Consider the following 21,115-nt stretch of genomic DNA (forward strand, 5'->3'; position numbering starts at 1 on the left):
AGGTACCAACTTTAACTGTGTTGTATGAAAACCACATCATTATTCACAAACTTTGTAATCGTTTTTGTAGAAAATCCCAGTGGCACTCAATACCCCAAAGTTAGGCAAACATATTGAACAAAATAAAAATAAATTATACATATATGTACGCACACATGCATTTACAGTTATACATAGTATATAATAAAACCAAACACATTAGTAAGGGTTCTAGTTTAAGATGGGACATCACCTCCACCACCCATCGCCTGTGAGATGAAGAACCTTCTTCTAAATATGGAACATCAAAATCCTACAGCAAGTATAAGGTGGAGAATGTTACAGCCTTATCCTGGTTGTTATTGATGTTTCTTGTGGGACTAAGCCTATAACGTTAGTACACATCAAAGAAAAGGTACTTAATTTACCTATCCAAAATAAATTATAAAATTAGTATATTATTATTTTTATCATTTTAAATAATTGAACTCAGGCCCCTAATGAGTATTGCACTTGTCTTTCTAACTGCTGCTTTTTTGTATTGTCTTTTAACTGTCCGGCTCCAGAGAAACTGAAGTCTGTTCCTCTGTATGTTTTACAGATATGCCTGGTGTGACATAAATAAACTTTAAACTTAAACTTAGTTTGGGGCACAACAAAAACATGTGACTGAGGCTAGCTGGATCTTAATTGCACCTGACGCCGGTTAGGTCTTCGACAGGGTGGAGTTTGACCAATTTACTCACAGATAAATGTAACCTGTGCAGAAACTTAAACTGCAACAACCAATACCTGATATATATATCGATGATGGGTGTACCAATGTGTTTGCAGTCTGCCAATTTGTATCTGATATATTAGTTTCCGATTGTTCCTCCCACTGCCTCGCTAAAAGATTAAATGATGTGTAGGCGACCCACTAGATATTATTGTCGGGTACGTTAGACTGAAAACCACATTAATACAAAATCACCATCCCTACTTGTTTTCAACCTAACAATAAAAACATCATCAGTCTTTGCAATACATCAAATATCAGATCAAAAGTAGTAGTCTTTTCTCTTTTTGGTAAATATTATTTTGGCATTTGCCGAGTATCTCCCTGAACCCTGAATATAATGCACCCATTCAACCCCAAAAACTGTCAAAGGATTAGTAATATTAATATTAATATTACATCCTAAATTCTTGTTATTGTGTTCTTGGTACAAAAGGAGCAACAAGGGCAAATCCTACAAGTATTTTATTATTTTAACATGATGAAAGTGATTGTGGTCAAGTGCCTGCCTCAAAAGGTTGATTTACGTGGACAGAAGGAGCACAGAAAGGAGGATCATGAAGTGATCAACTAAAAAGGCCACAATATCAACACAAAGAAAGATAATAATCTGCTGCAAAGGAGATTAAATTGTTGTTGTTGTTATTCTTCGCTGAGGCTGAGGGGATAAGGGCGAACAGGAAGTTGTGTTTCCTTCTCATCGTGAAAAAGCAATTTCTGCTCCGTGTAGGACACAATAAACCATTGAAACAGAAAAGCCTGTCAGTCACGACAACATGTACTGTACCATGTAATCCCCCATAGCACCACTTATTTACAACCAATCGCTCCACTTTTATTACAGCCATCTGATGAAGAACATCTACTTGAAATAAGACATCCACGTCATTAACGGAGAGACACAAACGCAAATATCATGAAATAAGAGGCTAATACCATATTAATCTGACAGTCTCTGAAAATTGATTCCTGTTAAATTTACTAGGTGGGTATTCATCTGTTGTTCTGTTATTGTGTTATCCTATTTTAACCCAGCAAACACACTTTGTGCGATTGAAATAATGTGATAAATGACACACAAGCTCAATAATGAGATAAATCACATGAAAGTCCAGAAATGAGTAGCAGTCAAGATTTATTGCTTCTGTGAGGCGTGCGCTACAAACTAAAATGTTTGCACGAAATAAAAGCTTTTTTTCAATCAAATTGTCACGCTCACTCCATTCTTTTATCTGTATTTTCGCTCTCACTCCATTCGCTCTTTAATCTAAATCTAAAACCTCACGGGAAACAATTTACAGGAAAACGACGAGCAGCAATGATAACTCAATAACAGATCTCAGGACGAGCAATAAGGCAACACTGCTCCTGAACAGACGATGAAAAATGAACTCGGGGCATTAGCACCTTTTGAAAACTAAACAATTTATGTTTTTATGGCGGCCTACAGCAGGCAAATGTGGAGTGATTTAATTTTTATAACATCACTTCCAAATCAAGTGATGGTACAATTGTAAGCTCTGTATGGAAGCACTTCTAAAGTTAATAGAAGCTGGTAAATGTGCAATGCATATGGAGTTTAATGGCGTTCATGCATCGGGCATACTGTGCATAATGCTTGGATAAACATTGCACAAGATGCAGCGTTATCTGTCGGGATCAAACATCAATCAGTTTCCTCATCCCTCTCACTTCACCCCCACATCAACCCCCAACACTGGAACCTGAGTAGATAGCAGTGAAAACATGGTCCATTCAGCAATTATTCACAGAGTCTTGGACTAATGGTGCTCTGAATGCACAGACACAGCAAATGTAGGGGGTTAGTGGACCAGCAGTAATGGCCCCATACTGAGCATGTGCATGTGTGTGTGTGTGTGTTTGTGTGCTGACGGGGAGGGGTATCATCTATGACTGATTCTCAACAAGCACAAACATGTCAAAGTATGATTCCCAAATACAACTGTGGAGACCAACTCTCTCTGCCCCCTCTCCATCCCTCTCTCCGTCTGTCTCTTGCTCCCTCCCGCCTGAGTCGGGCTCCATATCAGGCAGATGAAAACATAACCTGTCACATTCCATCCCATTAAACCAGCTACGAACCATGTGGTCTACTCACATGGAGGAGCGGGGGGGGATAGACAGAGAGAGAGAGAGAGAGGTGCATCTGGGTTCACTCAGAACTGATGAATAATTCACAATCTTTATGCTAATGTCATTTTAATGTTAAAAATACGGACAGATATGCAAAGAGAAACATACTGTATGAAGTGGTATGTTCGCTATAAGCTTACAACACACGCGGAAATACATTTGCATTGAAAACAGCTTCTGACAAACAGACTTCTGACATATCCATACTGCACATCCTGTACACAAATATAAAATGTGTAATTATCCTTCGCAATACCTAATGCATTAGAGTACTCGCACTGAGCCCCCAAATCTGTGCATTAGAGTGTCTTTTTTTCCAGTGTGAGTCCATCAGCTGCCATTTGATGTCAGGCAGAGCACAGTAATGACAGTGCACTCACTTGCACTGTCATTAGCCCTGCTTAGTGCTGGGAATTAACACAAATTAAGTGAAGTTAAGTACATGCATTAGAGGAGCTTGTTTGGGGAGAGCTTTTCACTTTTGCTGCTGCGAGCTGCCTCACATGTTCCGCAAAAACACAAATCTGAAGCATCCACATGTATGTATCCCTCCTCTGCTGAGAAATGACTACCTGCAGCACAGGCAGGTGGTGAATTCATTCAAGGACTGATTGAGTCTTAGAGGGAGAGCTAATGGAGCTCTGAGGACACCTAGTGGTCGCACTGAGGTCACAAAAGCATAAACTCCAAAGCTGGGGTTGGAGGAAGGAAATGTTGCTGCTCAAGCCTTTGGGTTTGCAGGGCCACGTCTTCCCCAAGTCTTGACTCTGTTATATCTTTTCTATTGAGCACATGCTATGAAAAACCACAGGTCTAAAGTAAAATAAATAATAATTTAACTTTACTAGATATTCTTTAAGCATATAACAGAGTTCTGCATCGTTCTCTGCGTCATATTATTTATGCCTAAGGTAATGGATGGGAGAATATATCCTATATAAATCTCTTCTCCCAGAATGTAAAGGTTTCATATCACTTCATATAGACTGCCTCCTCCACATTTAAAGCTCAGACTGTTAACTACAGGCCCACTGGGTTAAACTGACAGGAAGACAGGGAGGATTACGTTCTCATGTTCAGCAGCAGAACTAACATCATACATATCAAGCGGAGGAGGTTTATTTGCAGTTACAACACACAAGATTTGTCTATTACGGGCGAAGCTGCGGTGAGCTCTCTGAAAAGAGGCTAACGTGATGAAACCGACAGTTCTCTGAAATCCATTTGGACCTCATTCAAGATAACATCTTTATCTGAGTGACTGCAGATTATTGTCCACAGAGAGGTGTGCTAAAGCTGGATTATCCCACTTGTTGGGGATGCGTTTGACCTGATGGACACAGCATGCCAGCCTCACACGCCCGTACATCTGTGGGTGTTTTTTTACTCGTTTGGGGCCAAGGACTGGATAGCGGTGGAAATGACGCCAAAACCTCTCATCCTCAGATTACCATGGTTAGTGATCCATTTGCGTGGAGGGAAAATAAAATCAGTCGTTATAAATGCGTTGGAAAAGGAATGCAATACATGTTCCTTTCAAGTAGTGTCATTGTGTTTAAACCAAAGGAAGTTTTGTTTTAAACAAACAGCAAAGAAGATTTATTAACATGTAAATTGCTTTTAGTTTGAAGTTCATAGAGTAATTTATTGCCTTTTCCAAAGACCATGTCCTCATTACCTCCACCAAGGAGGTTATGTTCTCAAAAAAACTCCTGGACGGATTAACACAAAACCTGGTGGGCGGATGTAGTATGAGTCAGGGAGGAACTCATTCCATTTTGGTGTGGATCTGGCTGAGGGGGCGGAGCAAGGAAAAAAATCAGGCATGTTTAGGGGACTGATATTTATGTGTGTGTCCAATTTAGCACAGATTCAAATCAAATCCGGATCCAGTGAAGTGAGTGAATTAAATGTGGTTTCATAAGAGGACTGTATGGCCTTGACGGAGATAAGCACTCTATTGTTTGCCACTCTAGTTCAATATATAAAGGTATGTAGGAAAAAAAAGGAAAACTTATAAAAACACAATGCCCTGCATTCCATGCTAGCAATCACAGTATATCACCAGGCCACAGTCACGGTTGTTCCAGGCTGTTACCTCCTCTGGATGCTACATGGGTGGAGGTTTACCACCATTTGGGAATCTGGAATAAAACAAGTTCGGAAACAGTTACTCTTTCCCAAAATCTTTTGAACTGATCATTTGCATTTTAAAGGAATATAATTATAATCTCTAGAATCAATAACCTGCTTTCTTGCTCCTGGTTGTAATATGGGTCAAAAAGTCTGTTCCCATCAGACAGTAGACCTGTGGTTGGCAGGGTGCTTCCTGTTCCTCTGATGTGTCTGAAGTTAATGTCCGTTTGTGTGCTTCGAGCAGGATAACTCTGCTTTCGCCTCTTGTCTGATAATTGGAAAATAAAACCAAGAGAGTCAAGCCAGTGCTCGACTAAACACAGAACAGTTATCTGGCGTATGTCGATAATGAAAATCAATCTTTCTGCTTTTACTAGAGCTCCTAAGAAACACAACTCTCCTTTCATTTCATCACGTCCTATAGACACAGTGTAGTGTAATGTAAAATTCTATCAGTTCAAAAACTCTTATCACACTCACACTTGTATGTTTGATGAGACGGGGCTTCATCCGTGTTACTCGACTGGATATCGTGCCCATACATGACGCTCTGCGGTCCTCCACTTATACTTATTGCTCGTAGAGGGGGGTTTCGAGGCACGAGGGGGAGCAGTCCAGGTAGGTTTAACTCAGCGGGAGGGAGAGAGGCTCCAGGGTACTGAGAGCACAGCCGTTGGAGAAATATTAAACAGGGAGCATAAGAAAGAAACAAGTAATCCTATAAGACAGGATACAATGAAAAACAGCAAATATTTACATAATGTGTAAAGATGATTTCTTAAGCGCCTCCAGGGCAAACTCTTCGACCTCACTAACATTTGCATCCTAATTATAACTGTTTTCTCCACCCTTCTGTAGCTGCCTGTGTGACTGCGGTGTGTCCACTCCACTCACACACTTGGCAGGGGATTGGTGATTCGATTGCTTGTTGTTCCACATGTATAAACATCTTACGGGGGGAATAGTAATTACCACTCATCAATAACAATGCTCAAATTCAAACAAAAGCAGTCACCGCCATAGACCGAGAGTGACAAGTGAGATGGCGGTTACGGGATTCAATAAGTGGAGGTCTTGTGTGTTTTTAATGAGAAAACCCTTGATCTCTGCTCTGTCATTTCCACATGTACGATTAACAAGCAGAGGGGGTCATGTTGACCTGGCTAATAGGGGGTAAATCCACTGGTGCGTTATCGGCTGGGCACATTTCATCTAATCAGCAGGATGATGCCAGCAGGGCTTAGGCTGCTTTTAATTCAGAGCTGCAGGAGAATTACTGCCCTGGTCTCTCATTACATGAACATCAGATCAGTCAGACTGAAAGAGTTTGATCCAGGCTTTCCCCCCTTTTTGGTTGCTGCTGTTTGGTTGTTTTCGTTTTTGTTTGGTTCAGCTGGACTACAGTTTACATGATCGGGCCCATTATGGGATTATATATAAGCAAAGCCTTTGTTCCTTTGTAGTTCAGTCATGATTGAAGTAAAGTAGTATAGTGTGGGGATAACAGATCCTATTCCTGAAAACTAAGCTTTCACCTCATTGTATGAGTTTTCCTAAACCATCTTCATTCAAGCAGAAGTGGTCTTGAGGTCAAAGAAACAAACTTGTACTTGACTGGAAGGTTCTCAGTTCAGTCCCCAGACCAGCAGGAGTAAGTCTGATCAACAATGGGGTCAAGAAACAGGCCTTTAACCCCAACTGCTCCAGTAAAGCTGCTCGGTGTCAAGCAGGACCGACTGAGATCGTGCTGTGGCAGTTTTGAGTTGTAAATGTGAGGAATTAAAAAAGTCCCCATAATACATCCTTCACTAGGAACCCTGAAGAGAGAAGATGAACTGAAGGTTGCACTAGTGTAATTGTATTGTAGTTCTGTTTCAATGGTAGCTATGACCCTGTTGTGTATGTCTGTATATATTTGTGTGTGTCATTGTTTCTGAGAGAGTACGGAGGATGTGCTCAGTTCTTACTGATGGATCACAACTGAGGAGCTCAGCCCTGGTCCTTTCCTCCAGAGTGACCATCACTCCATCCAGGACCTGCAGCTGGGACAGATGAAGTACCACTGGTGCTCTGTGGAGAGACTTGCGGGCCACCTGCGAGAACAAAAACTTATTAGATAAAACTACAAGTTATAAATTACACTGACATTAACTCGCATTTGAAAATGTTCATATTGGAGCCTGACTGAAGACTGCCTGTGACATCTGGGATAAATATGATGCCATGTGGATTGCAATATAGTTATCATGTTCCCAGCAGCCTTTCTAGTGACCCAGACAGGAGCAGACAGTTTTCTGCCCAGCTGCGGGGACCCTCTGGCCAGGGTACAAATCCAGCCTGTCCACTTACAGAACTGTATGTTCCTGCAGGACACTGCTGCTATGATTAAGTTATGAGAGCGTGCCAATAGATGCCCAGTGGAAAGGACTTTGGCTAGGGAACATGGGTGAAGTAACAATCTCATGTGGTCAACAGCAGGAGGTATTGTCTCCAGGGTGGCTGTTGGCGTTCACCCTCTACCCGAAGGCAGGATTAAACCCCCCCTATGGGAAGAGAAGGGGGATGGGCCCGAGCGGTAAAGAGGCTACAACAGCTGAGCATGGCCCTATGGACGATAGGGAGCTGCACACTCGGCTCCGGCCTGATCCATGAGCTCCAGATGGGTGATGTAACCGGGCCAATAGCGGCCTGCCATTTGGTCAATGGATTTGTCTCTGATGCCGGTCAGTTTGAAGCACAGCAGACGGCCCATCATGTAATTGCTTAATTTGGAACCACAGAGTTCTCCTGGGTTAGTGTTTAGAATTGTACAAGTGATGCTGTTGGTAATGTGTTTGAAGGAATTCAAGACAAACAGCTAGTGGATTCACATCATTGTCCAAAATCACTGAAGCAAAATAACCCTCCATCATAATCTTTACCAGTTCAAAACATCTAACTGTTTAACTGTGTAACTTGTTTAATGTGCACACACTTATAACACTTACAGGATTTCCAACAACTGAGAGCTCTGTCAGCGATGGAAGAACCTCTAGTTTGTCGAGCTCTGTGACATCCTAAAAAAAGCAGAGAAACAAAGATTATTTTAGGTTGTTCTTCATAACCCTAAACCCACATTTCATTTTTAATTCTCGCTGTTTGCAGCCGGCTGCGTGTTGATAACAGAGACATATGCATCAGGGTTCAACCTTTCATAATTTTGGTGAAGGGGAGGACGGAAGCAGCTGATGGGAGAGATTACATGTGTGAGCTCTCGTTAATCTCATGAGAGAATTTGGCCACACAACATGGGCATGGGGGTGTTTCCTCTTGTTCCCAGGTTTATGCTTGGATTTGGCTGCGATTCAAAGATGCGCCCCCTGTGAGGACTGCAGCGCTGGGATGATTGCTGTATTTTATGTCTTAATTGAATGCATGAAAACATTAAGGAGGTATAGGGAAGAGGGAGAACTCGCAACTAAAGTGCAAATCACTCACCCCGGGTGAGAGGGAGATGCAGACTGAGATGCTGATTACACGTTGTGCTGATTGTTTTCCCCGGTCTTCATACACAGTGCCCTGACCTTGAATCAAACTTGATTCTTCTTAATGCTACCCTTCGCGTGGCACAGTGGGGTGGTAATGACTTATGATTGCTATACTTCACATCTTACAAATGCAGAAAAAAGTAATTCTGCTGTACGTTGAATAAAACACATTCTTAAACATCTCGTGTTTAAGTTCTTACGCGTTTTGCATAAGAACCAATCAGCAAAAGTTAGTGTTAAATCAAAAACTACACAAACGCGAACTGTGACCTTGGTGGTCACCTCAGGAAATCACTCTGGAGTGAGTCATTCAGGCAAAATTTTAATTGAAAAATCTGAATATGCAGTTTGATTAAAAATGAATATGAACATTAAAATATTCAGCATGTTAGGAGGCAACAGTTGCTGAGACGAGTATACCTGCAGCTTGTTCATGCCAAGAAACAGCTTGCGGAGCTCGGTCAAAGGATCGAGATGGTTGAGCTCCCGGATGCGGTTCTCTTCGAGGCGCAGCTCCAGCAGAACGTTCTGGGCGATGAAAGAGTTCTCGGCCAGAGATTTGATGCGGTTCCTGTCTAGGACAAGTTCTCTGAGATGGCGAAGCCCCTCCAACCCTTCCACCTGGCTGATGTCATTGCCTAGGGAGGGAGCAAACAAATGTCACAACAAGGGAAACACAGTGAAAACAATAATGGTCCAATATTTATATAAATTAAATATAAGAGTAGATCGCACAGCCTACACAATATAAAAGGCAGCATTTTAAGCTTATATAAACATTTGCCCGGTGTTTTTGCGGCTTGTGTAAAAAGCACTGAAATGCTTCAAACGGTTTCTGAGCAAAAAGCAAAAAAAAAAGGACAAGTCGGGTCAGCTCGGTTGGACAAATCATTCCAACAAAACAAAACACAATCAAAACCCATCAAAAGCTGCTGAAAAGAAAGTCAGTGGTTCCTTTCTTCCAGTCTCATCACCCACCTGGCCTTAGGTCAATGGGAGACCCTGCTCTCAGTGCTTGCCCTTTCACAGGTTCTGTGAACAGGCTTTGTGAGTGAGGCTTGGTCCGTGGACCATACATACCTTGAAGGAAAAGGGCTTTAAGATTGGTGAGCCTGCTGAGCTGCAGATTGGCCAAACTGGAGATTCCATTGTGACTCAAATGCAGCACCTCCAGGCTGCCCATCAGTGGCTCCCGGCTGCCAGTGGGCCCAGTTTCCCTTAAACACAGTAACAGAATGACAGTCTGCAATCTCTGTGGTTAAATGAACATCTCTTTCTCCCCCCCGCTGCCTCATTTAACTAGTCAGACCTCACAGGTGCAGGCCACATAAAGGCAAGCACATGCCGGGCGAACAAAAGCGAGCCTGTCACAACATCGCCTTTGGTCTGATTTTACACAAAAGGAAAATGCGACTTAAAGATCATATCATACAATACACTGACAATCCAGAAACTTGTAGTATTTCAAATTAATATTTAAATCTCCAGATATAATAATATTATGTTTTTTGAAACAGATTAAAATATCTTGAAACTGTGTTAAAAACTAAATTTGATTGTGTTTATATTCTCAGGCAGCAACTGAAACAAAGATCTGTCCTGACAGTTCATCCATTGGCAGGTCAGCACTGCCCCCTAATGGTTACAGTCTGCACATTCAGTCAAAATGTATATTATATAAGCAACAGTCTAACCTTGTAAAAATATACAAAATAGTGAAAAAATGCTACCATGTTTATTTGCTTATTAGTTTTTTCTGTTTCTATAGCTTGATTAATTATATAACTTTATACTGTTTATTTTATTTAGGTCATCAATTCCATCAATTATTTTATATTATTACCTTTCACCAAGGAGGTTATTCATCTGCGTCTGTCTGTCATTTAGCAGGAATATGCAAAGACTAATAAATGTATTACCACGAAACTCTATGAAGAACATATTACATTTTGGTGCGGATCTTGATCAGGGAGCAAATCCAGGAATTTTGATTTGTTTTCTTTGACATTGTGAGATAGGGCATTTTTTTTAATTTTCCTTAATTTCTTAGGGATAATGAATCTTGATCAAAAAATCTAATATTATTTGGGGACTGATATTTATGAGTTTGTGCAATTTGGTGCAGATGCCATGCCTATAAACAGTTTTGAAATTAAAATAAGAACTGTGTTACCTGTTGCCTTTGGATGAACTCTGCTGACCGTAACCACTGGAGTGGACTTTGCTGTGGAGGATCTGTCTGTTTGTCAGATGAGCCTGAGTCCGCTGCCTGGGTAGAATGGACTCGATGTGGTTGTTGTTCAGACACAGAGCCTGCAAAGAAGAAAATAATGTATTTGTCCTTGACTCATTTGTATTTAGAGCCAGCTTCTTTATTTTTCAGTGAGAGTCATTTTTACTTTGATGTTCGGCAGGTAAACGAGGCCCGAAAAAGAGGTGAGGTTGTTGTGGTCCAAGTTGACACTGCGCAGGCCAATGAATATGTCTACTGGAGAGAGGTCAACACTCCTGTGAGGGGAAAAAATTACCACATTATGTCAATGTCCAATTCCATCATGTTCAATTTTGGACATGTGCTTTGCTATTACCTAATGGAGCAGGACTGCAGAGTGAGGTAGGTGATGTCTGAGAAGTTTGAGTGGCCCAGCTTCTCTGCCACCATGTCCGAGGTTAGTCTTCCTCCAAACATGTCCTTTGCACTTTCAGACTCAAGAACTTCCTTGAGAAAGCAACAGCACATGCAAAACACTAATTATAATTATGTCATCATCACTGTGATGTGAAAGGTTGAATTGGTTGCTGTTTTTAGCACGTACGACTGCAATCCCGTCCAGAGCTTTCAGCGAGGACACGTGGAACACCACATATATCCGGTAGTACTCTAGTTTCTCCACTAGAGGATTCCCATAAAGATCCAGAATGATGAGGTTGGACAGTCCCTGAAAGTAAGATGCAGTAGATGGGTTAAAACAACACAATAAGAATGTAGGAAAAATCGGACACATTCAGCACTTATTTCTCTCCCATGTCTTCGGGTAAGGATACGTTTTTGTTTAATAAATTCTTGCCTTTAGATAGTAGATGTCTCGTGATGAAGAGATCTGGTTGTTGCCAATATAGAGTTCAAGCAGGGAGCTGACCCTCTGGATGCCATACAGGGAACTGATGCAGTTGTTCTCCACAGACAGAAAGGTCAGGTTGGGCAGCTGATCGAGGACTGAAGCATCCAGTCTAGAGAGCTGATTCCCGTCTACACTCAGTTTATTTAGGCAAAGCAGTTTTGACAGGCCTAAAGAAACAGAAGAGCAAAGACAGACAAAGTGATGGTGACTGTGTTGTGGGGCTGAAACAACCATCACACAACATATATGTATATACTGTATAATAAAGGTGTTGACAGCGTTACTGACCACTGAAAGTGCTGATGCTGTTGTTGTTCAGGGAGAGCTCCTCCAGCTTCAGGCAACTCTCCAGTCCCTCCACTTTAGAGATGTCGTTGTCATTGAAGGAGGCCCAGCGCAGGTTTACCAGCTTATTCAGATTAATCAGCTTGGAAATCCTCTGGCTGTCAAGGTTCAGGGTTGTGAGCTGGTCAAAATTGTAAGGTTATAAACAAATTAAAATGCATAAATGATTAAAGTTGTAAAACATACATTACACTTGCAGGTCACAACCTGTGACCTGCTTTCAGTTCCAAGCAGGTCACAGGTTGCCTGTTGCACGTGGAGTTGTTTATTTGTACGTTTTTTCTTGAATATACCTGATGAAGAACTTATATAAATATTAGTTTTGACTCTGCATGACTAATTTGAACAGAGAAAATGGGAAAACTCCCTGGAGGAGGCATTTTATTAAAACTTAACAAATGCATTTTAAGAAATCATAGAGACGATTCTCAGTCCTCCAGGTCATTGTATATCTAAGTTTGGAGTCCTAAGCATTTAACGTCTTGTTGAGCTGTAAATAATTTGAGAGTCGTTGAGAAACTCAAGGATACCTGGGATTCCCCAGTTAGACTGAAGTAGTCTTTCAGATGAAATGTCTTCAAGTACCTCAAGCAAGTCCAGCTGCCTTCATATAGCACTTAGAAACACTCCTTTACGGAGACACCCACGTGCTGAAGCTCACCATTGCTGTCCAGTCCGGCTCCAGCTGCTGGCTGAGCCCCCAGGGTGCTGGATTGAGAAGACAGACGAGCTGAGCTGTCGATAGCAGGCTGAGACTTCGGGGACGATCAGTATTAGTGCGCGAGTGAGCCAGAAGAGATGCCTGAGAGCAGGGAGTCAACAGCCGTGAGTGATTCACAGTAAATTCTACATTTATAGATTTTCACTTAGAATAAATAATCACTGGAGCATGTAACCATTACAACCTTAACAAGGACCAGTAAATAAAACATTAACATTCAGTGTCTGTATACATAAAATAATATATGTGAAATTCTCACCTGGTTAATTTTGGAATCTGCAGCCATGGCAACAGCATCAGCAGCCTCCTCCTCTGTGACCATCAGATCATCAAGGTGTGTGAGTGTTGTTAGACGTCCCAGTATGGTCATTCTGGCCGTCTCCAGCTGGAAGGAAAAACACAGCTTCACTGTATACACCTCCTCATGATGCCTGAAACAACAACTGTTATTTCAGGTCACGCACAGAACATTGCAGCACAAACTATCCACTCATTATGGATTTTGTATTAGGATTTTGAGTTTCAGCTAATGTTTTTAGGTTCCAGCACGTACTCTCTTCCAAGGGTTGTATCTGGTGTCAAGCTTCAGAAGAGCAGGTGTGTGTTTCCTTAAAACTGCAGCATCTTGTCTGGCTTTGGTCAACTGGTTCCACCGCACATCGAGCTGCTTGAGTTGTCCCAGCCCCCTCAGCCCCTCGAGGGTCACCAGGTGGTTGAAGCTCGCATCCAAAGACTCAAGGTAAGGCTGTGATATTGGAACGATAATTGATGAGGTTTTTCATGGCACACTGTTTATTTTAAGCTCAATAGCATGTTTTCCTATCATCACTCCCACCATGTGAGAAATGTCATCGAGGCGTGTGAACTCATTGAAGCTGATGGTGAGATGCCGCAGAGCCGTGAGGCAGGAAATCTCCTTTATCTTGCTCAGACTGTTCCCATGAAGGTTCAGTACCTGGAGATTCAGAACATTAAAGATATTTTAATATTAGTACATCAAATTGGCTTCAAAATCAAGCCATTGTGTGAAAACCCATCATACTTACAGTGATCTGACTCAGGACGTTAGCTCTGGCCACATTAAGCAGAATTTTGTCGTCCAAGCTCAACATCTTAGGCTGCGGTTTAAGCACAGGTTCCATGTTGAGGACTTCCTTGTCCAGAATGATTCTGTCTTTGCTGTGTTCTAGCGATGCAGGTTGTTCTTGTTTCTAATAATAACATATCAAAAGCATGTAAACTGCTGGTTAAGTTCATAATTATTAAAATGTAGCTTTTATAATCGTTTCTAAAGAGTGTGCGACCAGCAGACACAAAATGAGAATAATAACAATATTCTGAGAGGATGTATGCTACATGCAGCATCTCACGTGTTCAAATAAATACATGAATTCATTACTTACCCTGGTTACATATTGAAAATATACAAGGTACTTAGGCAAGACGAGTTCATGGTCAAACACAAACCACTGTCTCCGCCTGGGGCTGCACTCAGGACCAGTGTGTGTTCTGGAGGAGCGAGGTCTCTCTGAATAAAAAACACACAGAGACACGATGACACTGTGCAACTACTGACTGAGAAATAATTCTTTTCATGCCTTTTGATATGCCACATACCATCGCTCGTTGCAGATCTGAGCTTAGTGTCCACATTGCGATATACAGAGCAGACTCTACGGAGGCTGATTTTGTCTACTGGATTTTCCTCTCGGAGAGGGATGCTGTGACCCACGTACACTTTGGAAATAATAATCTGACCTACAGGCCCAAAAAATACAAGCATTTCAGTTTTTAAGAAAATCAAATAGTCTTCTATAGACAATATAAGGATACAGTACTGTGAGATAAACCAACCCACCGTGCCTGAATGGGACTGGATCCTCACTGTACTTGGAGTCAGGTTGGCTGGCCTGTCGCAGAGTGTGTTCGATTCTGGGCTGTTCAGTCACACTCAAGCTGTTGGATAAAGGTATGCCACACTCTTTCCCAAAGGTCTAAATCAAATTCAACGTGGTAAAAAGTCAGAATTCGAATTGTGAAAATAACGTAACAAATGATTTATTCTGTGATGTTGTACAGCACTCTGGTCTCCCTGGCAACTTAAGACTAAAATGTACCTTCCTTCTACTCATTCTGCTTAAAAAAAACATTGTTGAGGGAATATATTTTTTGCACAGGCTGTTTAGTGTCTCAGTTATACAGGTTTTACTGTAGAGCAGTTGACTAAACTATTATGTACCATCTTTAATTTCTCTCTTGCTCAGTGGGATATGTTCTGGGTAATGGGATGTGTTGAACTAACAATTACAACAGTATACACACCTTATATTGTCCTGCCGATTTAAAGCCCTCCTCCAAAATGCACAAAATGTCTTCCATCTCACAGTTTTTTTCCGGGTCAGCTGCGTAGAACAAGTGGTCCAGCCGATTTCTGTAAATCCTGCTTAAAAGGTTCACATAAGATTTACACTGATACCTGGTGGTCCTGGTAGTAGATCGATAATATAACAACATGTCTCTAATGTTAATGTTTTTTAAAAATTCATCACAGTCCAGTTTCACTTACTGTGAATTGATAAGAGTGTCTTCGCTGACTAGCAGGCTGTGAAGTTTGTCCTCAAAGCGAAACCTCAAGGCGCTGTTGAAGATGCGGATAACTCTATCAACCTTAATGCCAGTGATGCCGTGAACACTGAAGTCGGAGTGTGAGAAGCGGGAAAGGAGGAGGTCGCAAGCGGAATTAAACCTGTTGCAGACACGGCAGAAAAAAGTCAACTTCATCTCTTTAACAGTAAATTACATGATGGTTGTAGGTACAAATAATGATACCAAATAATTACCAAGGGTCTGTGGAGCCGCCCTCCTCTAATCGAATATTTCCAACAGTTTCAAGCTCCATCAACAGAAACTGGACTGTGTATTCCATCATGTGTGTGGCTTGAGCCAACTCTCTCTCATGACAAGCTTCAATCCTGAATATAAAAGAAGGAATATTATTTTTCAACATTGGAAACATGTTTCATCACTAAATTCACACTCAGACACTTAAATATAGAAAAAGTGTACTGCGTGATATTAAATTGTATAAAGTTTGGTCAAATTCTCTCTTTAGATCAATCCAAGTTTACAAACTAACTCGTTTAGCCTTTTCATCCACAGTGTCAGTCTCTCCCTCAGTGCTTCCATCTTGATGAGTATTTTTGGCTCCATGGTGGGATCACAGCTGACGTCAGTGGTTGGATCCCATCTGTTGGATGAACCATCCACTAAGTGGGTCGGTCCTCCTGGTGCATCATCCAATTTGCAGGCAGACTTCTTACAACCAGTCAGCACCTTGGAGAGCTCACGTTCAAGCTGGGGATGTGTAAAAGAGACAACAACCCTCTTAACTTTACACTTTTACAGCTGGAGATGTCAGCTTAATAACTTACTGTACTCTACATACATTTTTGAGGGAATGACTTAGTGTCCTGACACATTCCTCAGGCAACTGCAGCAGAGTTTTCTTCCTCTCGATCAGACTTAACCGGGTCTCTTCCAGGTTCCTTTGAGCAGTGTGTACTCGCATGTTGTAGTACATCATTTTCTTCAAGACTGTGGACTGACAGAGAAAAGTACAAGCTTATACTGTTTGCTAAAAAAATCCAACAGACCACAAAAATGTAGACATGCAACAAGTAAAAACTGCATTACATAGGTTTTATATGTATGTGCATTTTTTTAACCCATAAGACCTCATTGTAATTGTTACTCAACATCTCAGTTAAGGTTACCAGAGATATAAAATGTGCAAAAGCTCAATTTAGGAAAAACTAAAAAGATTTGAACTCAACTGAAACACTGGAACAGACAATACATAATAAATATGTTTGACATAAAACGTATTTCTGAAGAAACCTGAGGTTTATTTCAGTAAATCATTAGCAACTGATGTAAATCAGTGCAACTCATTATCAGGTCAATTACACTAGTGTGTAACAGAGTAAAGGGTCCTGATCGTCTCCTCAATACCTCAGCAGCTTCCTTGACTTGCTTGCTCGAGACGTCGTAGGTGTCAAGTCGCTGGAGGCCTGGCATGTGGTACAGAATGTGTGTTGCATAGTTACACAGCAGACACACTGGGTTTGGGGTGGACGTGGCGTCCCTCAGTGCTAGCTCTCTCAGATGGGGTAAGCCGGCTAGCAGGGTCAGCTCCTGTTGCAACCACAGAGCACACAGGCAAGTTACAGGACAAGGTAAATGTCCATCCTAAGCAGGTTAGTTCTAAAAGATGAATAAAAAAGCCTTTACACAAATTTTACCATTAGCTTTTTCCCATTTTTAAACTAACAGCGTATATAAACATTACATATAAAGTTCATATATTTATTAATCTGCGTATTTGAGGGATTTGTCTGAGATTTTTGTAGGTTGTCTGAAGCTATATAAATGGAGACCTTTATTTTACATATGCCATCAGATAAATGGCCAAATACTGTTGAATTAGAAAGAGGCAATGATACAATCGCATACAACATGTATAGAAAGTATAACTTCTATACAATGAAAAGCTGAATTGAATTGGTGGTTGGTGAGACAGGAACCGTCTGCAGCCCCTCTCATGTTTGCTGCACACTGAAAAAGTCCAAATATTAGACAATTCTCACATTAGAGCAAAAGAACAGCTACTTTGACAAACTGAGGAACACTTCACCTTGACTCCACAGCTGTTGCAATATACTTTACACCCGTGTGAAAATGACAATATTCTTTAATAAAGGAGGATTGCAGTAATATCATCTAAGGTGTTCATCCAATCAAAGTTAGAGCCACAAAACATGTTGTGTTCCCTATCAGGCTGACCTTGAAGAAGAAGATGATCCAGTCTGAATGTTCTGCATGAGCGTGTCAGTCGCAGAATGTTGAAAATGTATAACCGACCTACCCCTGCCTTACATGGTGTGGTAAGATTCATGTCATGATCATAAATGTATATCATTGAATCAATAATGACAAAACGTGAAATTATTCTGCTCAATACCTCAATGAAGGTCTCATGCGACCAGCCCATTGTAAAAATGATTACAAATCTGAGCTGGCCACGACCTCAACATTTCACAAGAATTTAGAAATGCCCTCTTTTTCAGACCAAGGATTTTAATAAGATTTGACAAAATAAGTATGGAAACTTTTTACTAGGGGAGTTTCAAAGGCATATTTATGTTTTTTATCTTACCTTAAAAGAGCGAATCTCGTTCCCGGATAGATTAAGATTTTGAAGGCCGACATTAGGATCAAGGCTATGCCCTGAAAAGATGTTGAAGATGATTTGATTATTTTGTGTTTTCTTTTAAAATGCTCACAAAATCACAATCAAACTCAGCAAAGAAAATAAAAAAGGATTCTAACCTACCAATCTTTTCAATAATGTTGTCGGCAAGGTTTAGTTCTTTGAGGTTTTGAAGCGTGTTCAGGCCCTTTAGAAAATAAAAAACGCACATTGAGAGTCAGATGATCAAAAACAGCGAGGGTGCACCTTTGACAAAACATGCATACACATTCATATAAATGTCTCATATTAAGTAACTGATAAAATGCAGTTTTATTTAGCTAATTAAATAAATACATTTAGGAAGTAAATGCAAAAGTTAATACCTCACAGACAGACAGACAGACAGACAGACAGACAGACAGACAGACATAGACAAATGCGGTCCAAACCTGTATGTGACTTATGGAGTTACTGTTGAGCCACAGGATTTCTAGGTTGATCTGCATATCTAAATTCTTGATTTCACAGATTTCATTGTCATAAAGATAGAGTTTCTCCAGTTTTGCACAGTTCTCTAGTCCAGATATTTCCTGCAATACAGAGAGGATGGGACAAAATGTTGTTAGGTGTGTTATGCTGTACAATTCACTAACTCAGGATACTGTTTTTATTCAACTACGGGTTGTGAACCATAAATGATGGTCAGCGTATGCAAGTGTTTATTTAAAATGCCAGAGGGTAAAATTGTGTTAACAGTCTTTGGTGTTTAAGAGCTGCTGCAGTGAAACAGTAAGATTCAATCTTTCACAATATAAACCTTTGTTAATCGAGGCTTTACATTTTATTACTGTCAGTATTTGTTATTAGAAATCGTACCAGTGTATCAAACTTACTGTCAGATGGCACTGGATGACCCAGAGCTCTCGGAGGAGAGGACAACACTCCAAACCTTCTATCTGATTAATGTCCTGGCCCACGATGGTGAGCTGGGTGAGCCTTGGGAAGAAAGAAAGGCCAACCATGCGGGGGAAACCAGAGAAGAAGATCTCCAGGGAGGTGATGTGGCCTCCTTCTTGGGCGATTTTTTCATAAGACACTCCATTGGCCAAACACTGTTGTATAATGATGATAATGATTTATCATTTTAAAAAAGTGAAAGGAGAGACATATAGTGTCTTCAGGAGTTGTACATGTGTACACAGCCAACTGGACTGGCTTGTTACCCATAAATCTAGGATTGATTTTAAGATTATTTTAAAGCTCAGCACAGCACCTGAGATTAGACTTCACCTGTTTTGAAATCATCGCTTAATATATTTTATAGGAAAGCCTTTTAATGCTGATTTTTTAAAATATGTTCTTATATGTTATCCTTCTTATTTTTGTTTGGTCTTTTTTTGATCTGTGTTGTTTTAGTACCGTACATTTTGCAAATCACTTTGTAACCTTACTTAGATAAGTGCTACAGAAATAAAGTTTTATCATTATTAATATCCATATTATTATGTACACATGTGCAACTCCTGAAGATGCCATGACCTGGAATCTTCACACATCTGAAACATACAGTGAAAACTATCAGCTGTTGAAATGAGGCGTTAGTAGCAGAGAGTATTGGTGCTAAAACCTGCACATTAACTTGAATATTATCTGTGATTGTAAGCAAAAGAGTGAAAGCTTCACACTGACCAGTTCGTTGATCACCTCTTCGTCACAGCGCTGCTTTAGTTTCTCACTGAGCATCATGTTGTTCCTGTCGGGAATCTCTACTGAGGGAAGCAAAGGAAAAGTTTTGACAGTTACTTACTGAGAGCTGCCTGTTGCTAATGACTGAGGCTAGTTAGCTAAACTACTATACTCCACACATCCATGCTAACTTTTTGATACACAACACGGGTCAAAAGTGACCTGGCTCAGTTTTTATTTTCTATATCTTTGCAGTGAATTAAATTCATCATTCAGTATTCCCTAGTTAGCTTGTTTTTGATCATCCCAAATCTTTATTTTATTTATTGTTTGTTTGTTTGTTCTTTTCTGGCTGGCTAACCATAGCTAGATCAACAAAATAAAACTCAAAATATAACAGTATATACTAAATAGACTGATTGATATGCTTTTGATTTTCTTTATCCAGAGTGTTAGTATGGCTGGTCGCAATCATTTCAGATTTACGGTTGAAATGGTCATAAAGATGCTGCATGAAGAACAGGATGAGGAAAATGAGGAGGCAATTCTTGGACTTGATTCTGAGTCTGAAATATCTGATGCTGAGGACCTAGACTATGTTCTAAGAGGGTCAAGCTAGAGTTGTGGGTGTGTCTTGGAATCCAGCTCTCCTGAATGAAGAAGGCTCCTTTGATGACATTGAAAAATTCTATACCATCAAAGAAGCCTTTATCTTTGATGAAGATTTAATGTCATCAAAGGAGCCTGTTCCTAAATGAAGATGGAAGAATAAGCTATAAAAGAATAGACCAAAGTTTGAAGTACCCAGCCATACATGAAATAACACAGGTAATGAATACGGATTATTTTTGACCCATGTTGTGAATTAGAAGAGATTTCCATAGCTTGTGTATCAAAGGGCTAGTTATGCTACTGTCTAGCAACACAGGGCACAGATACCTTACCTGTGAGCTCACGTCAATGAAGTGCCAAGAAAAATCCGTATTAACGTAAATGACAATGTTGACATTAGAATAAAATGAACACCATTTCCCTCCGGACAAACGACTCCCCTGCTTCTAAAAACAAACTCTGTCTCGGGCCCATCGGTGCGCAGCAATGTTTGGCATCAGTGTGTTGCCAGGCAGGGGAGTCTGGTTGCTATAGGGAGCCATCTTGGAACTTTTGCGGTCTTGGTCGTACTTTGAAGCGCCGCACGAGGGCGCCACGCGGCTGGGTGATTCACCAGAGGATCACAGAGAAATACATAAAATGTGGTTTATTTTTAAAAGTCAGACATTAATTTAAAAAAAACACACACACGGGCACAGACACACTTTTCCACTCGTATGATTGAGATAGAAATCCTGCTAATTTAATCACGCCGATCTACCACAGCGCATGATGTCACTGATTAACATGTGTTCTCTGATTTCT

The 21,115-nt window shown here is 40.8% G+C and overlaps 1 protein-coding gene across 4 annotated transcripts; it reads right to left on the bottom strand.

Annotated features, from left to right (window-relative positions):
- Positions 1 to 1,218: 1,218 nt before the first annotated feature.
- lrrc9 (leucine rich repeat containing 9) lies at positions 1,219 to 21,087 on the bottom strand. Of its 4 annotated transcripts, XM_034575426.1 has the most exons (34): positions 20,610 to 21,087; positions 19,703 to 19,777; positions 18,907 to 19,125; positions 18,463 to 18,603; positions 18,155 to 18,218; positions 17,978 to 18,048; positions 16,774 to 16,956; positions 16,208 to 16,363; positions 15,899 to 16,116; positions 15,603 to 15,734; positions 15,329 to 15,508; positions 15,085 to 15,205; positions 14,621 to 14,756; positions 14,380 to 14,520; positions 14,166 to 14,290; positions 13,809 to 13,973; positions 13,598 to 13,717; positions 13,316 to 13,507; positions 13,022 to 13,147; positions 12,703 to 12,843; positions 11,985 to 12,162; positions 11,643 to 11,863; positions 11,391 to 11,513; positions 11,163 to 11,293; positions 10,974 to 11,082; positions 10,748 to 10,887; positions 9,655 to 9,791; positions 8,995 to 9,212; positions 8,035 to 8,103; positions 7,015 to 7,140; positions 5,528 to 5,705; positions 5,159 to 5,315; positions 5,010 to 5,055; positions 1,219 to 4,704 (listed from the first exon to the last, which is right to left on the bottom strand). In XM_034575426.1, exons 2-33 carry the CDS (start codon positions 19,757 to 19,759, stop codon positions 5,022 to 5,024), a joined length of 4,509 nt encoding a protein of 1,502 aa, XP_034431317.1. In that variant the 5' UTR covers positions 19,760 to 19,777; positions 20,610 to 21,087; the 3' UTR covers positions 1,219 to 4,704; positions 5,010 to 5,021. The 4 variants fall into 4 exon arrangements, with proteins under 4 accessions (XP_034431317.1, XP_034431318.1, XP_034431319.1 ...); XM_034575427.1 differs by lacking the exon at positions 1,219 to 4,704 and having other exon boundaries at positions 4,711 to 5,055; positions 19,703 to 19,766; positions 20,644 to 21,087; XM_034575428.1 differs by lacking the exon at positions 1,219 to 4,704 and having other exon boundaries at positions 4,711 to 5,055; positions 15,085 to 15,202.
- Between the last annotated feature and the right edge of the window lie 28 nt (positions 21,088 to 21,115).

The sequence above is a fragment of the Hippoglossus hippoglossus genome, chromosome 22 (genome assembly GCF_009819705.1).
Source record: "Hippoglossus hippoglossus isolate fHipHip1 chromosome 22, fHipHip1.pri, whole genome shotgun sequence".
NCBI lineage: Eukaryota > Metazoa > Chordata > Actinopteri > Pleuronectiformes > Pleuronectidae > Hippoglossus > Hippoglossus hippoglossus.